Source organism: Cetorhinus maximus, chromosome 13 (assembly GCF_964194155.1).
Source record: "Cetorhinus maximus chromosome 13, sCetMax3.hap1.1, whole genome shotgun sequence".
Taxonomy (NCBI): domain Eukaryota; kingdom Metazoa; phylum Chordata; class Chondrichthyes; order Lamniformes; family Cetorhinidae; genus Cetorhinus; species Cetorhinus maximus.
Genome location: NC_135891.1, coordinates 25,091,495 through 25,115,166, shown reverse-complemented (window position 1 = coordinate 25,115,166; position 23,672 = coordinate 25,091,495). Strand labels below are relative to the sequence as shown.

The 23,672-nt window shown below is 45.8% G+C and overlaps 1 protein-coding gene across 6 annotated transcripts in view; it reads right to left on the bottom strand.

The window, feature by feature from the left end:
• ptprt (protein tyrosine phosphatase receptor type T) overlaps window positions 1-23,672 on the bottom strand; it is a 1,450,199-nt gene that overhangs the window by 151,489 nt on the left and 1,275,038 nt on the right. For all 6 annotated transcript variants that reach the window (XM_078555116.1, XM_078555118.1, XM_078555117.1 and 3 more), the window contains one exon: window positions 13,465-13,652. In XM_078555116.1, the coding sequence (XP_078411242.1) occupies window positions 13,465-13,652 (188 nt within the window). The remainder of the gene's footprint in view (window positions 1-13,464; window positions 13,653-23,672) is intronic.

The window sequence follows — 23,672 nt, the reverse complement described above, 5'->3', positions numbered from 1 at the left end:
CCTGACCTTTCAGCCAAGGGGCGGGGCAACTGCCTCTGCATAATATTCCAGCCAGTATCTGAGGAATTGTGAATGGGACTGAACACTGAGCAATCATCAGCAAACACACCACTTCTGAAACAACTGAAAATGCTGGAAAAACTCAGCAGGTCTGGCAGCATCTGTGGCAAGAGAAACAGGGTTAATGTTTCAAGTTGGTATGACCCTTCCTCAGAGCTGAAGAGAAGTGGAGATGTGATGAAATTTATACTGTTTAAGGGGGGTGGAGCAGGTGAAGCTGGATAGAAGGCCAGCGATAGGTGGGGACAAAGGAGGGATTGACAAAGATGTCATGAACTAAAGGACAAAGGGAATGTTAATGGTAGTGGTTAGCGCTAAAAAAGATACTAATAGTGGCATAAAGGTAATAAAGCAGAAACACCACCTCTGACCTAATGATGGATGGAGAGTCACTGCTGAAATTTTTCCAGTCTCTTACTGTTTCTTGCTGGGGGGTTGGGGGTGGGAGATGATGGGAGGGGCATTGGAATCAATAACTAAATGGGTTAAATGGTAAAAAATGAACTTTAACATGGATTCTCTAGGAGTTCCAATGATCTACTGGAATTTTGGTGGAAGATCAGGAGAACCCCGGTATAGCATCTTCAGGCCTAGTCATTGGGCACACGCATTGACCTCCAAATCCTAGAGTTACAAAACTTCTGAATAAATCAGGTTAACTTCCTTACATCATATAGTGTGGACATGCCAGACTAAAGGACCTTTTTCACAACAATCACATCTGCACTAAGTGTCTATAGCTCGAGGAACACCAGCTCAGAGGTGATGAGCTGATGTGTGAACTTTGTACTGTGATGCATCAGGGAGGGGAAAGTTACTGTAAAGGGTTAGCTCTAATAATAGCTACTGAGCATGCACGTAAGGAGCTATGTCATAGTGATGTCACTCACTGAGAGAAGATGAGTGAGAAGCACCTAAAAGAGGAGCTGTAGCTATCTCCTGGTTTTTCTGTAACCTTGTATATGGTTAATTCTGTGAATAAAAGAGTTTTGAAGGAAAGCCCATTGTCTCTAGCAAAATCTCTTACAGAGTAAGAAAGCCAATGGCTCATGAGCAAGCCAACCCAACAATTAGATTTATCTGGGCACTTTATTCCAGGGGACAGTCACACCCCTTAGGCTAGGCATTTCAGATTTGGTCAGTAGTTAGGGGCAGGAGGAAGGAACGGGGATCCAAGAGGTAGCAATGAAAGAGCCTCAGCCCTTGCAATTTTCCAACAGGTTCAATGTTCTTGCAGCTTATGTGGATGAGAGCACAATTGACAAGCTAACCACAGCACCATGGTACAGGGGGCCATTCAAGTGGGGGCAGTAAAAATGAATGCAGTTGAAACAGGGGACTGTACAGTTAGGGGAAGAGATACTGTTCTCTGAAGCTGAGAGCATGAACCTGAAATATGTGCTGCCTGCCCAGTGCGAGGGTTAAGGACATCTCCTCAGCACTGGAGAGAAACTTGGAGTGTGAGAGGGAGGATCCAGTTGTCAAGGCCCACGTGAGTACCAATGATGTAGGTAGGACTAAGAAAGAGGTTCTGCTGAACGAATATGACCAGCTAGGGGCTAAATTAAAAAAGGTAATAATCTCTGGATTACTATCTGAGCCACGAGCAAATTGGCATAGGGCAAATAAAATCAGAGAGTTGAATGCATGGCTCAAAGATTGGTGTGGGAGGAATAGGCTTTGATTCATGGGGCACTGACACCAGTACTGGGGAAAAAGGGAGCTGTACCATTGGGATGGCCTTCACCTGAACCATGCTGAGACCAGTGCCCTAGCGGATGGTATAACCTGGGCAAAAGAATGGGCTTTAAATTAAATAGTGTATGGGGGCAGATGGAGGGGGCATTGCGGGGAGGGTGGGAGGGTTCATATGAGGGGAAATTTGGGAAGTTAAAGGTAAAGGACAAGGCAACAGTGCGACTTAGTGATATAGGGAATGATAACCAAAGGCATGGTTGCAAAGTGACCACAGCTTGGGCCTGAATCTAGACAAGGGTATTTGGCGTTTCAGAAGGACAGGAAGGGACAAACAATGTGCACTAGCAAATAAGATCAAAGCAGTGAAAATGGTGAAAAGATATGATTAAAGGCTCTTTATTTGAAAGCAGGCAGCATTCGTAACAAAATAGATAAATTGAGAACACAGATAAAAAGAAATGAATATGATATGATAGCCATTACAGAGAAATGGTTGCAAACTGACTATGGCTTGGACCAGAATCTTCAAGGGTATTTGGTTTAGAGTAAAGGATTAACTCTAATGCTAGCTACTGAACATATGCGTAAGGAGTTATGCCACAGTGATGTCACTCACTGAGAGATGAGTGTGAAGCATCTCAGAGAGTAGCTCCAGCTATGTCTATGTAAATATTTAGCATGAAAATAAATGTTTTTGAACTAAAGACCATTGCCTCCAGCTAGATCTCCTCTAGAGTAAGAAGCCAACAAATCCCGAGATAAACCGACAATAACAGATGATGCCAACAGTGATTACACCCAGAGTGAAACAGTAGAAAATGGTGGGAAAAGCCTCAAGTGAAACCCAGGAACAGTGCAGAGCAGCGGGTGAAGGACTTTGAGGTCAATCCAGCAACCACACCGGAGGCGACCAAATAACAAGGACCACCCAGCGATTGGCAAGACAAGCAGCGTAGGAAAAGACAACCTCGAACCAGGGTGAGAAATGGCCACTACTTTGTCCCTACCAGAGTCTTTTCAAAATATAGAAAGCTCCAGACAGGCTGAAGAATGGCAAAATTGGCGAAGATGTTTTACCCGGTACTGCAAAGCCTCAGGTCTTGCGAGCAAAGAGAACAAAGATCAAATCAGCACTTTGTTATTTGCTGTTGGGAGCATAGCAGATGGCATGCTGGCCAGACAGGGGGTGAAAAAGGAGACAGCCTCCTACGAGGATGTCATCGGAGTCTTTGACTCATACTTCAGTCTTTGTAAAAATATTGCCAGAAAGGGCGAAATTTAATCGGCGCAGTCAAAAACAGGATGAAGGGACTGTCTCATTCAGCAACGAAATGTATCGCCTGGCTGAAAATTGAGAGTACGGAACACTAAAAGACGACCTGATCAGAGATAGCATAGTTGTCGGTGTGTTGGATGAGAACCTCGATGACTTCTTACAATCTCGGGAAGATTTAAATTTAAGCAAAGCTTTAAAACTGGCCGGACAGGCCGAAGAGCGGAGGCAGAATAAGGCTTTTGTCGGAGAGGCGAGGGAAATTTCCCAAAAACAGCCTGTTGAACTTGTTCAATTTGTAAAACTGAGAGTACAGCAAGGCAGCAAACAGGGAAACCCCTGAAAAGGCACGAACCATCGTTTTCCAATGGTCACACTGCGGCGGGAAAAAGGTCCACAGAATGCCCCACCCAAATTGCTCAGTGGCATGGCTTTGGCAAGTTAGGCCATTTTAAAGTGGTCTGCCATTCTCGGAAATCTGTATATACCACGCAGAAGGAAAAATCTGTTAATGGAACTTCCATCCAAGAAATTCAAGGCCTCAACAACCAGGAAAGCACCTTCCTAGGAGATATAAAAGGAAATAAAAACCAGTATTGGAGTGCTGACATTGACGTAAATGAGCACCTGACCAAATTGAAAGCCAGTGTCTCAATGTTATCTGACAGAGTTTCATGGCTGAATCAAGTGACACAACTCTATTCAACTCCAAGGTCTGAGGTGGGGGAGGGTTCAAATTAAATGTTCAAGGCCAGGTAGATATGACACTAAAATACAAAGATAGCGAAATTTCTGAAACATTATACGTTATCAAAAATCAAGAATGCTCTTTGTTGAGCAGAAAACATGCATAGCTCTGAACCTGCTTAGAAAAGTTGGCGAAGTCAATACAAAGCGCGAGATAAAGAATTTAGGAGGGAATTCTCCACACTTTTTAAAGGCTTAAGTAAACTGAAGAGCACTTTACACTCAAGACAGATGTTAAACCCATTTGTCTATTCATGCCAACGAATGTCCCACAACCACTTCTGAAAAGAGTCAGGAGTAAGATAGAGGCGATGCTGCAAAAAGGGGTCATTTCACTAGTCACTAAACCGACCAGGTGATGCTATAGTGTGGTGCCAGTCCCAAAATTTAATGGCTCCATTCAAATCTGCATTGATCTAACACACCTCAACAAGGCAGTGGAAAGAGAAATACATCCAATGACATTGGTAGATGAGAACTTGGCCAAACTTGCAAAAAGCACAATCTTCACCAAACTTCACAGGAACAGCAGGTTCTGGCATAAAAAGAGAAAGTGTTGGAAAAACCCAGCAGGTCTGGCAGCATCTCTGGAGAGAGAAACAGAGTTTCAAGTCCGTATGACTCTTCTTCAGAGCAGATTCTGGCAGTTACCATTGGATCAGGAGTCAAAACTCTGAACTACTTTCATTACGCTCGTTGGATGGTACTGCTTTAATCGTTTGCTGTTTGGCATCACGTCAACCACTGAAATATTCCAAAGGACAATATTCAAAATACTGCAGGGCATGGAAGGCATCATATGCCAAGTGACGATATCTTGATCCACGTGTCGACGACACAGAAACACGACAAATGGGTCAGGGAAGTCTTATTAACTCTGTAAGATGCTAGCTTGATGCTCGATGGCAAAGGTGAGTTCTCTAGTCTCACGATAAAGTTCCTAGGGCAAATTATACAAGCAATTGTGATTACCGCAGATCCACAGAAAATGATGGCAATAAAGGAATTCTTGCCACCTAGAAATGTAACGGAACTACAATGGTTTATAGGCATTTTTCATTTTACTCGTCATGGGACGTGGGCATTGCTGGCTAAGCCAGTATTTAATGCCCATCCCTAATTGCACTTTAAGACGGTAGTGGTTTGTTGCCTTCTGGAACCACTGCAGTCCATGTGTTGTAAGAACACCCACAGTGATGTTAGGAAAGGTAAGTTCCAGGATTTTGACCAAGTGACAGTGAAGGAATACCAATATAATTTTAAGTCAGGATGGTGTGTGACTTAAAGGGGAATTTGCAGGCGGTGGTGTTCCTATGCATCTGCTGCCCTTGTCTTTCTAGGTGGTAGAGGTCACAGGTTTGGAAGGTGCTGTTGAAGGAGCCTTGGTGAGTTGCTGCAGTGCATCCTATAGATGATAAGCACAGCTGCCACTGTGCGTTGGTGGTGGAGGGAGTGAATGTTGAAGGTGGTGGATGGGATGCCAATCAAGTGGGCTGCTTTGTCCTGGATGGTGTTGAGCTTCTTGAGTGTTACATACGAACATGCGTACATACAAACATATGAATTAGGAGCAGGAGTAGACCACTCGGCCCCTCGAACCTGCTCCGCCATTCAATAAGATCACGGCTGATCTGAATGTAACCTCAACCTCACATTCCTGCCTACCTCCGATAACCCTTCACCCCCTTATTAATCAAGAATCTATCTAGCTCTGCCTTATAAATATTCAAAGACTCTGCTTCCACCACCTTTTGAGAGTTCCAAAGGCTCACAACCCTCTGAGAGAAAAAAATTTCTCCTAATTTCTGTCTTGAATGAGTGACCCCTTATTTTTAAATAGTGACCCTTAGTTCTAGATTCTCCTACTTCCTTTAATATCCTAGGATGCAACCTATCAGGTCCAGGGGACTTATCGGCCTTTAGCCCCATTAGTCTCCCTAGTACTTTTTTCTAGTGATAGTTATTGTATTTATTTCTCCCCCACCTTTTGCCCCTTGGTTATTTAGTATTTTTGAAATGCTATTAGTGTCTTCTACCATAAAGACTGATGCAAAGTATTTATTCAACTCCTCTGCCATTTCCTGGTTCCCCATTATTATTTCCCCAGCCTCATTCTCTAAGGGATCTATGTTCACTTTGGCCTCTCTCTTCCTTTTTATATATTTAAAGAAGCTCTTCCTGTACATTTTTATGTTACTTTCTAGTTTACCCTCAAAGTTTATTTTCTTCCTATTTATTTTTTTTGGTCATGTTTTGTTGGTTTTTAAAACTTTCCCAATCCTCTGGCTTACCACTAACCTTTGCCACGTTGTATGTTTTTTCTTTCAACTTGATACTGTCTTTAACTTCCTTGGTTAACCATGGTTAGTTTATCCCCTTCCTTGAATCCTTCTTCCTCACAGGGATGTATCTTTGTTGAGAATCATGAACTATTTTTTTTAACAGTGTTAGACCAGATAACTGAACCCCTCAGACACCTTTTATGATTAGGACCAGGCATTGTGCTGGAGCATCAACAACAGTCATTCAAACAAATCAAAATGATGCTAACATCCTCAGACGTCCTAGCCCACTGCAACCATGAATTTCCCATGATCATGGCTGCTGATGCATCTGCAGCAGACCTTGGAGCAGTGCTATTCCAGGTCCACAGTGATGTCAAAAGAAGACCTGTTTATTATGCATCCAGCTCAATAATTGAGATTGGACAGTGCTCTGCAGCTATTGAAAAGGAAGCCCTTGCAGCAACTTGGACATGTGAGAAATTCTCTGATTACATACTGGGCCCACAGTTTAAGATTGAGACTGATCATAAGCCGTTAGCAACTCTGCTGAACACAAAAGAAATGGCAAAGATGCTACCCAGGATTCAGCGATTTTGACTTAGATGCCTACGCTACGACACTACTATGGAGTACGTACAGGGTAAATAACAGACTATAGCTGATACACTGTCCAGGACACCCACCACTTACCCAGTATAAGAAGATAAAACCTTTGCAGTAGAAGTTGAAGCCTTTACACCCTTGACTACCAAATAATTGCGGGCAACGGACCTAAAGTTTTGCAAATTTCATGTAGCCCAAAGGCAAGATGAAGAATGCATCCAGATTTGCACGTACTGCCTGTACAGATGGCCACAGTGCGCTCCAAGCAACCCCATCTTGAGAAAATATTTCAGACAGCATCACCACTTCAGCATCGTAGACGGCCTCCTGGTATATGATGCAAGAATGGTGGTACCATGTGTTCTCTACCTGTAAGTCCTCCAGAAGATACACCAAGAACATTTTGGTATAACCAAATGTCGGGCCAGGGCATAGCAGTCAGTATGGTGGCCAGGACTTTCACACTCTATTGAAGAGATTGTTGGCGTTGGGTGTGAGCTGACAATATGGCGTGAAGGCCAAAAATCTGTTTCACGCTGTTGTGCAACCAGTTTGCGATTGTCCACTCTGCCCGTCAATGGCGGGCTGCGTTTCCTGCCGCCGGACATCGGGAACGTCATTTTAATACACCTGCATATAATTAAAAGCCCTGCTCGCTGGAATCATCCCCCCACATTGGATCATTCGAGCACACCGACGTGTTTCACAATTGTACATAAGCGATGGGCACCTGGCGAGCTGTACTTCACTCAGAGCTTGAAGTTATGTTTGCCCATCTTGCTTCGGGCAGCACTTGGGGTCATGAGCGCCAGGCTTCACAGGCATCGCCACATCACTTTTAGTGGGACCCCAGGCAGATCTCTACATACCAGACCAGACATAAGGTGGGGGTGGCTTTTCAATGGCTGCAGGGCTAGGACTTGTTTGGGGAAGGGCAGAAGAGGCCTCAGGCAAGGGAAGAGGCTGCAGAGCGAGGGCTGTACTTGGGAAGTGGGGTATCCCAGGGTGTGTGTGTGGCGGCACATGTTGATCTGAGTAATTGGCCTCAAGATGGTGAAGGGTGAGGAGGCAGTCTCCGGAGTTGAGACCAGATGGAGGTGTGAGGGTGTGTGTGAGAGAGTGAGTGGTGGTGTTACTTGAGCTGGCAGTGAGTGAGATGCCAGTGGATGTGTGATGGCCTTATGAGTGTGTGAGCTTAGAGTGATGAGTTGGTTGCCTTAACCTGGCGGCATGGATTAGATCATTCATCCTCTTTCTGCACTGGCTGGCCAACCTCTTGCATGCAGCGTTGACACTGACCATCTCTGCCACCACCTCCCAAGCTGGAGTGGTGAGATTGCTGGACTTCCCACGGCTGGAGTGGGGGTGGAGGACATCACGGTGGGCCCCCAAAAGGCATTTCAGTGATGGGTCACTGAATTCTTCTTGGCTTTCAGGGCCATGTCTCTCATTGGAGCAGTCCTGGGCTGCAAGCATTGAGAACTTTATCCATGGCTGCAGTTTAGATATGGCACCCAGAGTGAGGAAACAGTGTGGTGATGGTGTGGCAGGCGATTCAGAGGCCACCCGCCAGCGAGATGGCATGTTTCCTGTGGCTGCGTAATTAATAAGGCAGGAAGTGGGCGATATGGTGTGAAAAGCTGCCATTGCAGCCGCCAGGTAAAACATCGTCTTTTATGCCCGCTACGGCACTTAGTGCAAATCTGGGATGATTCCCTCCATGGTCTCCAACTGTGTCATTTGTGCCATTCACAGACAGGAGCAGAAACACCCACTTTTGCCCTCCTCCTTCCCATCAAGGCCTGAGGAACACTTTGGTATGGATTTGTTTGACGATAAAGGAAAACATTTCTTACAGCGGTAGCCTATTATTATGTTGAATAGAGGTGTAAAAGCTATATGGCTTCATGTTTGAAGCAGTTATTACCTACTTGAAGAAACTGTTCTCCACACAGGTTCTCTACAGAGATTGTCATCTCTGATAATGGGCCACAATTTGTCAATGAGCGCTTCCAAACCTTTGCAGAATTGTATGGATTTGTGCATACCACAAGCTCCCCGGAATACCCTCAGTCTAACAGAGAAGCTCAGTGACGAGTACGCATTATAAAAGCCTACTGAAGAAGAATGATGACTTTGAGCTCACACTGCTTGGTTATCGCCACACATCATTACATAATAGCTTTGCTCCATGCGAGCTTCTGATGGGCCACAGGAGAAAGACCCAACTTCCTTTCCTGGCCCATACCTTGGTACCTAATGTCATGGTGGAAGACCATAATTGAGATAGGAAGAAGGAAGAAGCCTACTGAGTGAGTCAAGCTCGTACGTTTGACCAGAGGCCTAGGGCTCAAGACCTTCCGATTCTTGGAGGGGGAGGCAGGGTATGGATTAGAGACCAGGACCGTGCTGGTACAGTAATTGAGATGAAGGCACAGTCAGGCATCATTCGAAGGAACAGATGTGCCCTAATTTCAATGGACATAAAACCAATAACAGCATGGGCAGGATACCCAGAACCTCAAAAGAATGTCACACCTACAGAAACACAAATGAGGGAAACCAGGAGTGGCAGTCCCCATGAACTGACCTCAGAGCAACTGGATTCCCATCTATCTCAGAGAGAGTTCCTCACCCATTCAGGAAGACTCGTGAAACCACCAAAGAGAGGTTCCCTTTAAGAGAACAGACTTTTGGGGGAGGTGTAGGAGAATGTATGTATAATGGTATGGGGATAAAGACAGTGAGTAAAGGGTTAACTCTAATGATAGCAACTGAACATGTGCATAAGGAGCTATGTCACAGTGATGTCACTCACTGAGAGATGAGATGAGTGTGAAGCATCTCAGAGAGTAGCTCCAGCTATGTCTTTGTCTTATTTAAAAGAGTAAATAGTTAGCATGTAAATATGTGTTTTTGAACAAAAGATCATTGCCTCCAGCAAGATCTCTTCTAGAGTAAGGAGCCAGCAAATCCTGAGATAAACCCACAATAACAGATTTGACATTTCAGAAGGACAGGAAGGAAAGGAAAGTAGGTGGGGTATCTCTGTCAATCAAGGGTGAGATTAGTACAGTAGTGAGAAAGGATCTTGGTTTGGAGGATCAAAATGTAAGATTCAGTTTGGATAGAGATAAGAAATAGCAAGGAAAATAAGGAAGTCCCTTACAAGATGAGACTGGGGAATTAATAATGGAAAACAAGGGGCAGAATTTTGCCCCTGGCGGGTGGGCGGATGCGCCCGGGAAACCGACCACTGCCTGCGATTGGGGCTGGACTGTAATTTCATGCTGGCGAGCCAATTAAAGATTGTCCAGCGTGAAACACAAGTGGCAGTGCTGCCTGTGCTAGGGGGGTGGCGGGGGGGGGGGGGGGGGGGGGGTGGGGGCGAGTGGGACGAGTGCGAACTTCACGCACGTACACGAATGAGCGCTTGAAAATCTCCCTCAGGCACAGAGTTGCCTCAGGGAGATGACGCATTTTTATAAAAGAAAATAAAAATGTAATTACCTCTCTCAACTCCTTGACTGTTAATAAATTATCAGACTGTTTATCTGACACTCAGTACAGGATGAATAGAAAGTTCCTCTAATTAAATATTGGGAAGATTGAAGCCATTGTTTCCAGTCCTCACTCCAAAATCTATTCCCTTGCTACCGACTCCCTCGCTCTCTGTGGCTAATGCCTGAGACCAAACCAGTCTGATCTCAATTTTGGTGTCATATTTGACCCAGAGATGAGCTTCTGACCACATATTCACACCATCGCCAAGACTGCTTATTTCTACCTCCATTACATTGCCCAACTTCATTCCTGTCTCAGCTGATCTGTTGCCAAAACCCTCTTCCACGCCTTTGTTACCTTTACACTTGACTCTTCCAGCGCACTCCAGGTTGGTCTCCCACATTCTAACCCTCATAAACTTGAGATCATTCAAATCTCTGCTGCCCCTGTCCTAACTTAAACCAAGTGCTGTTTATCTATCACCACATGGACCTACATTGACTCCTGGTCAAGTAACATCTTGATTTTAAAATTATGATCTTAGTTTTCAAATTCCTCCATGGCCTCACCCTTCCCTATCTCTTTAATCTTCTCCAGTCTCACAATCCTCCGAGATATCGGCACTCCTCTAATTCTGGCCTCTTGCGCATCCCCGATTTTAATTGCTCCATCATAGGTGGCCGCACCTTCAGTTGCCTAGGCCCCAAGTTCTGGATTTCCCTCCCTACCCTCTGCCCCGCTACCTCACTTTCCTCCTTAAAACCTGCCTCTTTGATTAGGCCTTTATTCATCTGATGTAGTATCTTGTTAGGTGGCAGGGTGTCATATTTTGTTTTATAATGCTCCTGTGAAGACCCTTGGGATGTTCTATTACATAAAAGGTGGTTATATAAGTATAATTGTTGTTGTTGACTGCAATCTTTCATTGGTGTTACCAGAACTGCAGTCATTATTTATGCCACAGAATCAGGCATTTATTTTTCTAAAAACTTACACTTCATCTACAAACAGTCTTTTCTAGATATTAATGGATAGTCTTCTAGTTCCATAGTGCAGGCAGGGAGCCTTGTTTTGCAGAATTATATATTACAAATTTATCTGCCCACTATGCATGATTGGAAAAACATCTGCAGTATGTCCCAAATTTTGCAATATTTTCTCCCAGCAGGTGAGGTTCCTCACCAACAGAGTTAAATTAGAAAATCTTTCCATAAATTTCTGCTTCTAAAATGATTAAGGCAGTGTGTTGGCAATCATTAATTTGCCACCCTGCTGATTCCCAATTTTGATTGTGCCGTCTCGTCCTTTCAAATATTCAGGGTGTGCAGGAATTGTATAAAAGAAAACTCCAGTGTAATTATTGTGTAAATTGATTGGTTCTATATTGCCATCAGAGAACTGCGTATGAAGGGAGTGTGAATTGAAGGCAGGGATGCAACACTGCGGTGCCAATTGTCAAGATCCATAATAAGACCATGGGCAGAACTTTCTCTTTGGCGTATGGTGGCGGGCCCCACAAGCTGACGCGTAAAGTGATGCGTGGTGACGTCAGGCGTGCGTCTCGATGTCATTCTGATCTTCTGTTCGGTGGGCACGCGCCAGAGGTGGCTGCGCGCCTGCCGCACTGTCAAAGGCCTGTTAAGGCCATTAGGAGAGTAATTTAAATAATATTGACAGGGCTGCCCATCCAACTTTAATGTTGGGGGGCAGGCGAAGAGCCCAAGCGGCCTTCGCGTTTTTCATGAAACCTCATCCATGGGCAGGATGAGGTTTCATGAAGGTTTTATTAAATTTATAAATATTTTTCACACATTTCATAAACATATCCCAGCTCATCTGACACTGTCACATGAGGGGACATGTCTAAATAATTTTATTCTGTCTTTATTTTAAACTGTCAACTTGAACTTAATCTCCCTGAGGCAGCTCTGTGCCTCAGGGAGATTTCTGTGCTCTTTTGCGCACATGAGCGAAAGAGTACAGGCCTCGACTCTCCCTCCTCCCCCTGCCTGCACAGGTAGTGCTGAGCGCTACCGGGCATGCGTTATGCTGGGTGGGCCTTAATTGGCCCGCCAACATAAAATGGCGGCGTGCAGCCAATCGCGGGCGGCGATCAGCTCCGCGCCTGCCCGTGCCCGCTCTCCACCAGCCCACCCAGCAAGCAGAAGAGCCTGCCCCATAAGATGTAGGAGCAGAAGTAGGTCATTCGGCCCATCGAGTCTACTCCGCAATTCAATGAGATCATGGCTGTTCTGACTCCACTTTCCTGCCTTTTCCCCATAACCCTTGATTCCAGCAAGCAGAGCTTCCTATTGGGAACATGGAGTGAGTCAATTTACCCTTACATGACAGATAGCTCTGAATGAGCTTACAAGGTAACTGCGTATTCATTTTCCACATGCATTTATAAATTATGAGTGTATGTTGAGTAATTTGTGATTTTACCAGATTCTTTATTTGAAATGCATGGAATATATTTTACTACATACAAAATACAATGAGGTTTTTTGAAAGTATATGAAAGAAGGAAAGGCTCAGCTCTTTATATAACACTTTTCAACAGTCACTGATCTCAGGTAATGCATATTATTGATCTTCTAGCATCACCTAGTAAATGATCTGATAGAAACGCTTGCTTTTCAGATTAATTACAGTGTCACTGTACAGTATATTGTGGTCATGTGTGGACTTAAAATTATTGCAACGTTAGTTTTGATTATTATATCTAACTCAATAATAGTATCTGGAACTCACAAATTGTTGACGATATTTCTCTATTGCCTCCTTCAAGCAGTGTCATACAAACATGTCTGGTAATATTGGCAATGATAATTTCTAGGGTCCTGTCTGAATGTAGTTAATCATATTCAAGGCAATTAATGTGACAATGGATCATCAACAGAATTCTAAAACTGAACTGACACAAATTGAACCAACTATTGAGAAGTTTTAGTCTTTGTTTTCCAGCTGTGCAGTGTGATTTCCTGCACGTCTTGACACAATCCCAACATTGCAAAGCCAATTTTGAGCACCAACACATAGTGCCATTGTGACAAAAATGAAACAAAGCTCTGTTTATTCTGGTTGGCTCATTTTACCTTCATTGCCATAATTTTCCCTACAAGCAAAATGGAATTAATACTCTTTAATGTGTTCACCTTAAATTTCTCTTTCTCATCCCTTGGAGGCACTATATTACACACTGTAATTTTAGGACCTTTCATTTTAAGAGAGGATCCTTCACTCCAAGCAGCATTCTAAAAGTGTATTTTGAGAATATAACTTTGGAGTTACCTCGTACTCTTCTTTAAAGCCATAGCCCTTGCCACATTTCATCTGTGTGATGTGCTGCAGTAAATCTGCTACTCTTATAGCAGGTTGAAGGTGTCCAGTTTGATATGACAGTTCAACAGGTTCACAGTTTCTGTAGGAATGAGTTTGTACGACTCTAGTTGGCTGACTGATATCCTCATGGTTGCTGTCTGCATTTAGAAAACATAAGGTAATCAGAAACCAATGTCCTTTAAACAATCTTGAATCTGCCGCAGGCCCACCAAAAGTGGTAATAAAATCACCCACTTACCTGTTGCAAAAAAGATGTCTGGTTCTCTATAAATGAGACTTTTTATGTGCAGCCCTTTATATATATTTTTTGGCAAAACTTTCAGAATGTGAATTGTGAGGCGAGATAAAAGGAAAACAAATATTCTTTGGAGAAAGAAATTAAATTATGATGTCTAAAAGGGAGATGATATTATTGAGAAGCAATTTTTCAATCAATTTTCCATTGTTAATGGAGTGCAGGACCTTCAGGTTGTAAAAGACTCCAGAATTTCCCATAATAAAACAAAAGGAAGCTGGAAATACACAGCAAATATGATGAACGTATTACGGACCGGAGGGAGATTAATTTAAACAGCCCTGGGTTCTCCACTCACCACCCACCTGTATCAGAAAGGCGTTTTGGTTTTTGATTTCCCCCTTTAAAAGTGGTGGCATATTTTCCCCAACCCTTCAGTTTGGAGTGATCCAATCCTTTAATAATAACCTTACAGCAAACTTGAGATAAGGTAAAATAAGAGGGTTAGTTTATTTTACAAACACACGAAACACAGGAAAGGGAAGAGATCTCAATTTGCGCACGTTTTGCACTCATACAATGAAAGAGAAATGAGGGAAAGAAAGGGGTACAGGGAAACACCACGGCAAAAATAAGAGTTATGGTTTCATGTGAGTCCAGAATCAAAAGTCCAGTGGCGTATTCCTTCAGAGGTTAGCAGGCTGAAACTGTTGCAGGGTGATCTGACTTTACAGAAGTGAGGACTTCCACAATGGGAGAAGGCACATAGAGATGAATTAGTCTTGAAGGCACAGATACAGATGTTCCAAGGTTCTAGTAGTTCACAATATAGATGAGGGTCAGGCCATTGACCTGGACAGAGTTCCTTCTGCTGCTACCCGTTGGATGGCAAAATAGTAGACTTCCCATGTTCAGTTCCACATGGTAATATTACAGGTTCTAGCAACTTGGGGGATGTCATATAACATGCCTCCCAATTCTTCTCCTGGGTCTTGGTCAAAGGATGTATTTTCCCAGGTCTGGGAACTTGAGGTGGTTAATAGAGGAGTCAGGGTCCCTTTTGTCCTTTGCAGAAGTGCCATCTCAGGTGGCTAGAATTCTTCTTTAGAAATGTAAAGAGACTTTGTGTAGTTCCGGGCAGGGGGTGGGGTGGGGAGGCCGGTGTATTAGTGCCTTTTTAGAGACAATGAGTCTCTGCTGTTTGTCTGAAGGTTAAAAATTCCTCTGGTATGAGTCCTGACTAGTCAGGGTAAAGCCTTGTCCATTTTTTAAAAATAACAACAATAATTTTATAAAGTAGCCAGGTTGACGTATATATTATATAGACAGCCTTTTTCCTTCCTGTCTTCTGGACGGGGCACACCTCCCCCGTTGGAGAAAATGAAATGAATTGCATTACGTTTCAAATATAAAATAAAAACAGAAAATGCTGGAAAAACAAGCAGATCTGGCAGCATCTGTGGAGAGAGAAACAGAATTAACGTCCAAGATTTTCTGGCCCCATTGCGGGCGGGACCCCCTGCAGGCGAGACGGTGCCCCAGCCAGAAGTCCATTGACTTGCGGTGGGACTGGATGATCGTGGCGGCGGGTGGGTGCGGAAAATCCCGCCAATATTTTGAGTCCGTATGATTCTTTTTCATAGCTCTGACAAAGAGTCATACGGACTCTAAACATTAACTCTGTTTTTCTCTCTCGACAGATGCTGCCAGACCTGCTGGGCTTTTCCAGCATTTTCTGTTTTGTTTCAGATTTCCAGCATCCGCGGTAATTTGCTTTCAGCCATTGCATCTCATTTTTTTTTCAATGTGGTCTGAGGAAAGGAAGAACACGAAGGGCAGGAGAATACAGGCATTGCCTCATTCATAGTGGCACATTTGACACACAGTTAGCAGGGGAAATGGCAGTTCCTTGCCGCATGCGGAAGTCCATTCGGTGCTAGAGTTCTGACTTCTCTCTGTTGGAGGGGGGGGGGAGGTCAGGCATTCCAGCTGCCCGATTAAGTATCTTCAAAAGGGTCTGGGGGTTTTACAGGGTGGCTGGTGCTCAGGGGCGAGTGATGGTCAAGCTGCTGCGGGCAGTCTGCAGGGGAGTGCTGGAAATCTCACTCTGTAGGTGCCAGACCTGGGATCATAGGGCTGAGCGACTCTTATCCAGCCTAGCTCCTGCCTGTCCACTTTGGTAACCTGTGCGCTCAGGTGTTCAGGCACAGAGACAGGGGTTCAGCTGAGGGTCAGGAGAGTGAGGTGTTTTAAAGGGACCTTGACCTCTTTAGGGAATTCTGGTTTGGGCGCTAGCACAACTGGAGAGTACCAACTTCCAGTACGTTTGGTGGCACAGCAACATGTGGGCAGTTGGCACCTGAACTTGGGCCAGCCTTTCTGGGCTGGGATGACAGGAAAATGGCCTTCCGGCAGGGCCCTCTCCCGCATTCATACCAGATTTGGCTACAACGTTGTAGACTGTTGGGGGTTATGGATCATTTTGAAGGGGGCGGTTCACTTTGTCCAGTCGTCTGGCAATTCTGCATGATGGTGGGTGAGCATGGGGTTCAATCTGGCTGGGGTCCCTCTGCTGGTCACTTCCAGGATAGGTTCAGTGTCTTTTGGGGCATTACTGCCCTTTGGCAAATGGTCAGATCTTGCTGTACCTCTGGGAGGCTTATCAACTACGTGGGGCATCACCCTCACGCTTCCTGGGCCAATTTGGGAACTTTCCTGCTCCACATTTAAATTTGTCATAGAGTCAGCAAAATCAATCAGCTTCCTGGCTGGGGTCTTTGGCTTTGGAAGGGATGCTCCTCCTAACATGTTCCATGTCCTCGAGGGCAGCGGAGGAAATCAATTCCTGCTACTGGTAGTTTAGGGACAATTCCTACTGTTACGGGGCCTGAAACAAGGTCACATTCTGGGTGGACCTTATGGAGGGGTGCAAACACAGATCCTCCTCCCACTCCACTGTTCAGAGCTTTGGTCTTCAGGGAGAACTTGGGGGTCAGTGTTGGGGGGGGGCGGGGGGGGCAGGTTTAGGTTTCCCTCCAAAATTAAGCACTAAGTGGTCCCCATCTCCCACAGCAGTACCCTGGACTTGATCACATTTTGGGTAAGGGGACACTGTTCCTGAATGGACGAAACTCTGGAAACTTTCTGGGAGTTTGCCCGGCTCAGACACACAGAGTGCCATGTCCTCAGAAGGGTAAGTTTCTCTAGTGAGCAGCTCTGCCTGCTCTGCTGCATGACCCATTGGGGCGTCCTTCGGGGGACCATTCATGTGACGCCCTACTGGGCCAACTGGCTTGCCTCTCCAATCTCCAGCATTTGGGTCTAGAATGGCCTATTTTGTTACAATGAGAACACAACTCCTTTTGGGCTTCAGTGGAGGGATTCTTGCACCTTCTTTTGTGCTTTCTTTTCTGGTTGGGCCCTTTCCTATCTAGATCACCCTGCTTCTCTTTCCAATGCTCATGGGCGTGGTTTGGAAAGGGTCTGCCTGAGTTTACAGGCCTACGGGTGAGATCATAGCTGTCTGCTGCACCCTGACTGTGAGGATTCTCTGCTCCTCTCGGTGTATTCATAGGTGGGAGTGTAGGCAATTTTTGAATTCCTCCAACAGTACTAGCTCATGGAGCCCCTCACAGGTGCGTGGGATTTTTAGAGATCTCATCCATCGGTCAAATGTGATTTGTTTCAGCCGTTCAAACTCAATGTAGGTTTGGGGTGGCTTCTTACGAGCGTTCCAGAATTGCTGGCGAAATGCCTCTGGGGCTAACTCATTGGCACTTAGGATGGCAGCCTTAGTCTGCTCATAACTTAGGGACACCTCAGAAGACACCATGGAGTAGACCTCTTGGGCTTTCCCTGACCGCTGCCCTTGAATTAAAAATGTCCAGATCTCTGAGGGCCATTTTAGCCGTCCTGCTATTTTCTCAAAGGTGGTAAAAAAAACTACTCCACATCACTCTCAAAGTTTAGGAATGAATCTCACATACTTAAAGGCCTCAGAAAGTGGTTCCAGTTTAAGGGGATGGGGGTGCTACCGGGTAGAGAGAGATTTTCCCTTGCAGCGGCTAGCTGTCTGCTCTCTCTCTCGCTTTGAGCTGCTTGCTCCATTTCCAATTTTCAAAGCTGGAATTCTCTTACTTTTTCTTGTGCCCTTGCTCTCTCTTCCCCATCATTCTCTTGCCCTCTCCTTAAATTCTAGCTCCAATTTAAACTTTTCCAGCTCAAAATTAGCTAGGAGAGGGGATTCGGAGTCATGACTGAGCCCTTCATCTGACTGTTCTACTGGTAATGTCAGATTCAGATGTTCTACTAATGCCAGGATCAGTTCAGGCAATTTGAACTGTATCTCCCTAACTACAGTCTTTAATTGATCTGTGCTAAGGGTCTCCAAACTTTCCCCGCTTAGATTCTCTTGAAAAACAAACATTTGAGCATCAAATGTTGCCACTTTCTTAGTGTTAGGACAAAGAATTTGCTGTGGTAAGTCACTTGTCTTAAGATTAGTTCCAGCTACTGAACTTTCCCTCTTCAGCTTCCAATCGGTTTCTTTCAGTATCCAATTCAGGCTCGTTGTAAAATTTTGAACTCTGGCTAAATTCAAACTGGGTTTTCTCGGACTAGAGGCCCCAATTTCTGTTATGGACCTGAGGGGGATTAATTTGAACAGCCCTGGGTTCTCCACTCACAACCTGTCTGTAAACAGAAAGATGTTTTTGATTTCTCCCTTTATAAGTGGTGGCATGTTTTCCCCAACCCTTCAGTTTGGAGTGATCCAATCCTCTAATAATAACCCCACAGCAAACTCGAGATAAGATAAAATAAGAAGGTTGGTTTATTTTACACACACACAAGACGCGGGAAAGGAGTTTCACCATGTCCGCCCCTTTTGCACTCATACAATAAAAGAGCAATAAAGGAAAGAAAGGGGTATAGGCAAGACCACAGTAAAAATGAGAGTTGTGGTTTCGTGTGAGTCCAGAGTCCAGAATCAAAAGTCCACTGGCGTATTCCTTCAGAGGTTAGCAGGCTGAAGCTGTTGCAGGGTGTTCCGACTGAAATTTCTAACAGCACGAAGCATTTAGAAAGGCTGGGTGCAGTACTTACTCATAGGCACTAGAAGTCACTATCACTTAACAAACAGAATACCGTTCTGAAAATGTCCTAAAACTATCAGTACTACACCAGTTTTCATTCCATCAAATCACCCTTTGAATAAGGGTGCATTCAGACTGCAGGATAGAGGTTCTGCCTCTGCGTTTATTAGCAATGCCGAGGTGAATGAGTGGGAAATCACAAGCTGGCAAGTGCAGGAACTGAATTTCTACCCTTACAATGCAGGTCAGACAGATCTGTGTAGAGAAACAGACTTAATGATGCTGACCTGAAATGTTAACTCTGTTTCTCTCATCACAGGTGCTGCCTGACCTGCTGAGTATTTCTGTTTTTATTTCATATTTCCATCACCTGCAGTATTTTGCTTTTGTTCTACCCTTACAAGTTTAGCATCAGTTGAAATCTGGGAGTGTCACCTCTTTTCGCTCCAGTGTCGGGAATCTTCCGGTCCTGTCAGCAGTGGGGAGCCTGGCAGGCCGGGGGGGATGTCTTAAATTGGCATGAGGCCAAAATTCAGTTTCCCGACGACAGGATGAACTGTAGGAATTCTGTACTCAGGACTTTAAAGGTGGGTTAAAGGCGGTTTGAGTTTCCTGATGCACAATGTCAGGAAACCCTTTTGCATACATTAGCATGTCATGCATTCTCATTAAAAGGCTACCTTGCCAGGTTTAAGTTCCCCACCAGCGAGAAAACAGAACATTCACTTTTATGACTGTATATAAGCGGCGTGCACCTGGCGAGCTTCACTCCTTCCATGACTTTGAGGTGAGTAAACACTGCTTCAGCCTTCATTGGGACCACTCAACTTGACACATATCGAGTGCCGTTAGGACAAGCTGTGTGAAGGCTGGGTATGGGTGGCAGGCTGAGGGTAGGGGGTGGGGCGGGTGGTAGGTTGGAGCAGAGGCTGGACACGGGAGGCTAAGGGTGAAAGTAGGGGGAGGGGGTCTGGGGAAGGAAGAGACTCTCCGGGAAGCAGGGGTGGCAGTGGGGGGGAATGTGAGGGTGCTGCGACGTGGGATGCAGGTAAGGCCCCTTTATGTTGGGTTTGGGGGTCCTGTGGCTAGGTGGGAAAGGGGGGTTTATGGGCAAGGGTGGTTTGAGAGAGATGGTCCTAGAGGGCGGGGTCAGTGTTGTTGATGGTGGGGTCCTGTGGTTTGAACTGATGGTACTGGGCAGAGGAACAGTCACAGTCAGAGGGGGGAGTGGGATGTGGTAGGGTGGCAGGTCCAGGGTGATAGTCAGGTAGGTGAAGGTTTCGTGGGGGAGGTCAGGGAAGCGACCTACACAGGTGGCTCGGATAACAGGTAGGTTCAGGGTGGGCATGTGGACAATAATGGGTGTAGGCTCTGAGGGGAGGGAAGGCATGCGGAGGTGGATGGTAATAGGGTCCAGGGAAATGGGGGGAGGTTCAAGGATGACAGAGAGGCAAGGAATTGTGATATTGGGTGGGTCAAGGGGGATGCGGAAAGTTGGTGAGTGACAGGGGGAGGGTAGAAGGTAGTGGGGTGAGTCTGAAAACTAACACACACCAGTTTTCCAGTAACAATAATGCAACACAATCAATTTAAAACCACGAAACCTAGAAGCGGGAGGAAGGTCTTTTTGGGTGGGTGGAGTTCAAGGTCAGCACAAGTGGCCAACTAAAGAGACACCCTCATAAACATGAGGCAATTGGATGACAACCATGCTCAGGTGTGTTCTCTCTATGGTGAAGCCCCACACAGCAGCAGCTTTGCTCCCTGACTCATGGGTCTCATAATGTCGAGACCCCAGCAGCGTCTGGTGCTGGTATTTATTCTGTGCGATTTGCCATCGGGCAGTCAGAGGCAGGGATGAAGGGAGGGAGGGAGCTGGATGTGTCCAAGCGGCATGGCTGGCTGATGGCAGCCAACTCCCGACTCCAAACCTTCATCCTCCTGGCTGAATGGTCATGGCTGGCAAAGGCTCATGTGATTAGTCTTTTTATGGTGCCAAGCCAATGTCTCTCTATAAAGTCTCAAGGGTAGTGGAGGCAAGCTGAATAGTGTCAGAGGGAGGCTTGCTGCACATGGAGGTATTGCTCTTTGGGGTGATGTAAGCCATGTGAAGTCATGTATGAACTGGGGGAGCACCCGTCTCTGGTCCTTCAGGATGCACTTCACCTGGAAGGGGTGGGGTGGGGATGCCATGTCTACCCAGAGGTCAGATACAGGGCTTAACAATAGCTTGGTGGGTCTGCTCAATTGTGGACCTGGTGGAGGAGCATGTGCAGCATTGTAGTTCTCCTCAGCAGCACTCTGGATGGCAAACTAGTGTCATCATCCAAGCCCTCTAGGGGGTGGGGTGGGGGGGGGAATCAATTTTTCCAAGGAGCCAGGTCTGCAATCGCTGAGATCCTTCAAAAGCCTGTGATTGAGCTGACTATAGGCTTCCCAACAATGAGGTTCGGATGCTTGGAGTGCTCAGGTGGGGCTCTCCAACATTTAGTACAGAGAGTGTAAAGAAAATGCTCACTAGATTTATTACTTCAATTTGTAGAGGCACAGATGATACAGGCTCCAGGCAACCCTGCCTTTTTACTGGCTTTCAGCCAGCTGCAGAGAAGGAAGGTGCATTGCAGGTTGGCACAGGGTCTGGAGAAACAACAGCCTGAGCAGCAAGAGGCAGCAGGGCATCAAGAAGGTCAGGATGTTGGCGAACAGAGACCACAGCAATGGCGAGCAATGGCCCAACCATGGGTGTATCACAGGCAGTGCAGCTACCTACAAGTGAACTAACGGCAATTCTGGAGGCACCTTTGGATGTCTCAGAATGTGGATGTGTACATCTATCAGCTTCTGCATGATGACCTGTGGCCATAAGGACTTGGAGGGAATCCCATGCCAGTGGCACTGAAGATCACTGCCCCCTTAAAATGGTTTGCCAGTGGCTCTTTCCAGGGCTCCTCAGGAGACCTATGTGGCAACTCCCAGTCAGTGACACAAATGCATTTAGGAGGTGAGAGATACCCTCTTCACTTGTCCAATTCCGCCTGGATCCCGAAATCCAAGCTGCAAGAGAACTGGGATATGCAGCAATCTCTAGTTTTCTGCAAATGCTGGGTGCTGTTGACCGCATACATGTGGCCTTGAGAGCTCCCTGCAACAGCCAGTCACATTCATCGATAGAAGGGGATTCCACTCTTTCAATGTGCAGCTCATGCGTGATCACAGAAGGCAATTCCTGCATGTTTGTCCTAGGTTCCCAGGGAGCTCTCACAATGCTTACGTTCTGTCCCACTCCAGGTGTCACAGGCTTTTGAAGGATCTCGGCGATTGCAGCTCTAGCTCCTTGGAAAAAGAAATACCGCCCCTCAGAAGACTTGGATGATGACACTAGTTTGCCACCCCAGAGTGCTGCTGAGGAGAACTACAATGCTGCACATGTTCCTCCACCAGGTCCACGATTGAGCAGACTATAGGCTTCCAAAAGATGAAGTTCAGATGCTTGGGCCGTTCGGGGGGGGTTCTCCAACACTCACTACAGAGAGTGTCCTGGACCACCACTGTCTGCTGTGCCTTGCACAACCTAGCAATATAAAGGGGGGATGTTTTGCCTATAGCCAGATGTCTCCTATGATGAGTAGGACAGTGAAGACGAGGGCAAGAAAGTCGCCAAGCCACATGCAGAGGCCACAGCAAGAGTACCGATGTGGCAGACATGCCCGTGTCAATCTGATAGCTAACAGAATCCTGGCAGAATAAGCTGTTGACACATTTGTTTATCTTTTTGGTTTTCTATCCTCTACTGGCTGGAAGGCCCCAGCTCTTTTTTGGTTACAGACATTAAACTTGGCTCTAATGTACCTTGATACATGATATCTGAATTATATTACACTTGTTGCCCTGCTATTGGTTTGATCCTTTGCATGTGTCAAACTGTGCTAATGCAGAGCCCTGCCACTAAGTGCACATTAGAACCTGTATAGCACTCCGTTTCCTGTGACCTCAGGCATCTGTAAGTAGAATTGTGATTTCACCCATGCCCGACAAAGTCCATGTGCATGCCAACTTGGAAGCAATATTAAATCTAACCTTGGCATGAATGCACCTAAGTCTTCCTCACACCTGCTCCCAAAATTGGGGTTGACCAGGCAGAGAGCTCTTTCAGGCAGAACCAGATAGATGGGTCCACAGGCTGGAGCAGCATGAAAGCACCATTTGGCCCCTTGAGATCGCCCATCCATGCAGATTGATGAGGGATGATTGTGTCCCTGCCCCTTCCCCCACCAATCGCCACTCGCTCATAATAAACCCATATCCCTTGACATCTTTACCCTGCCGAGAAGTTTTGAAGTAACCCTGGAGTCCACTCGTTGAGAGTTCCTCACCTGCACGATGGGTTGCTGAGTAGCAACTACTCCGACCCTCCAACTGCAGGGTCTCAGTCCTAGATGGCCTTAATATTAGTGTGAGACTGTGATCCATCATTGTGGACACCCCAGCCAAGGTAAACTTCTTTCCTGCATGGACCCTGCAGAGGCCTGCTAGAGCTGCTGATGCTTCACATGGATAGTCCTCGGCCTGATCCAGTAAGGCCCATTCTACCCTCTTTTTCACCTCATGCACGAAAACCACTGTCCTTCAATGATGTCTGTTGCACTTTGGTTGCAAACCCTTTATGCGAGTTCTACTGTCATCCTTGATAACGAGACGAGCAGGACAAACAAATCTCCATATGAGATCTGATAAAGGCTTCAGTCAACTGCACACAGACCTCTTCAATCCTACACTCAAATCTCTCTTGCACCAAGGCTAATTTGCCTGTTGCCTCCTTACTTGCAACC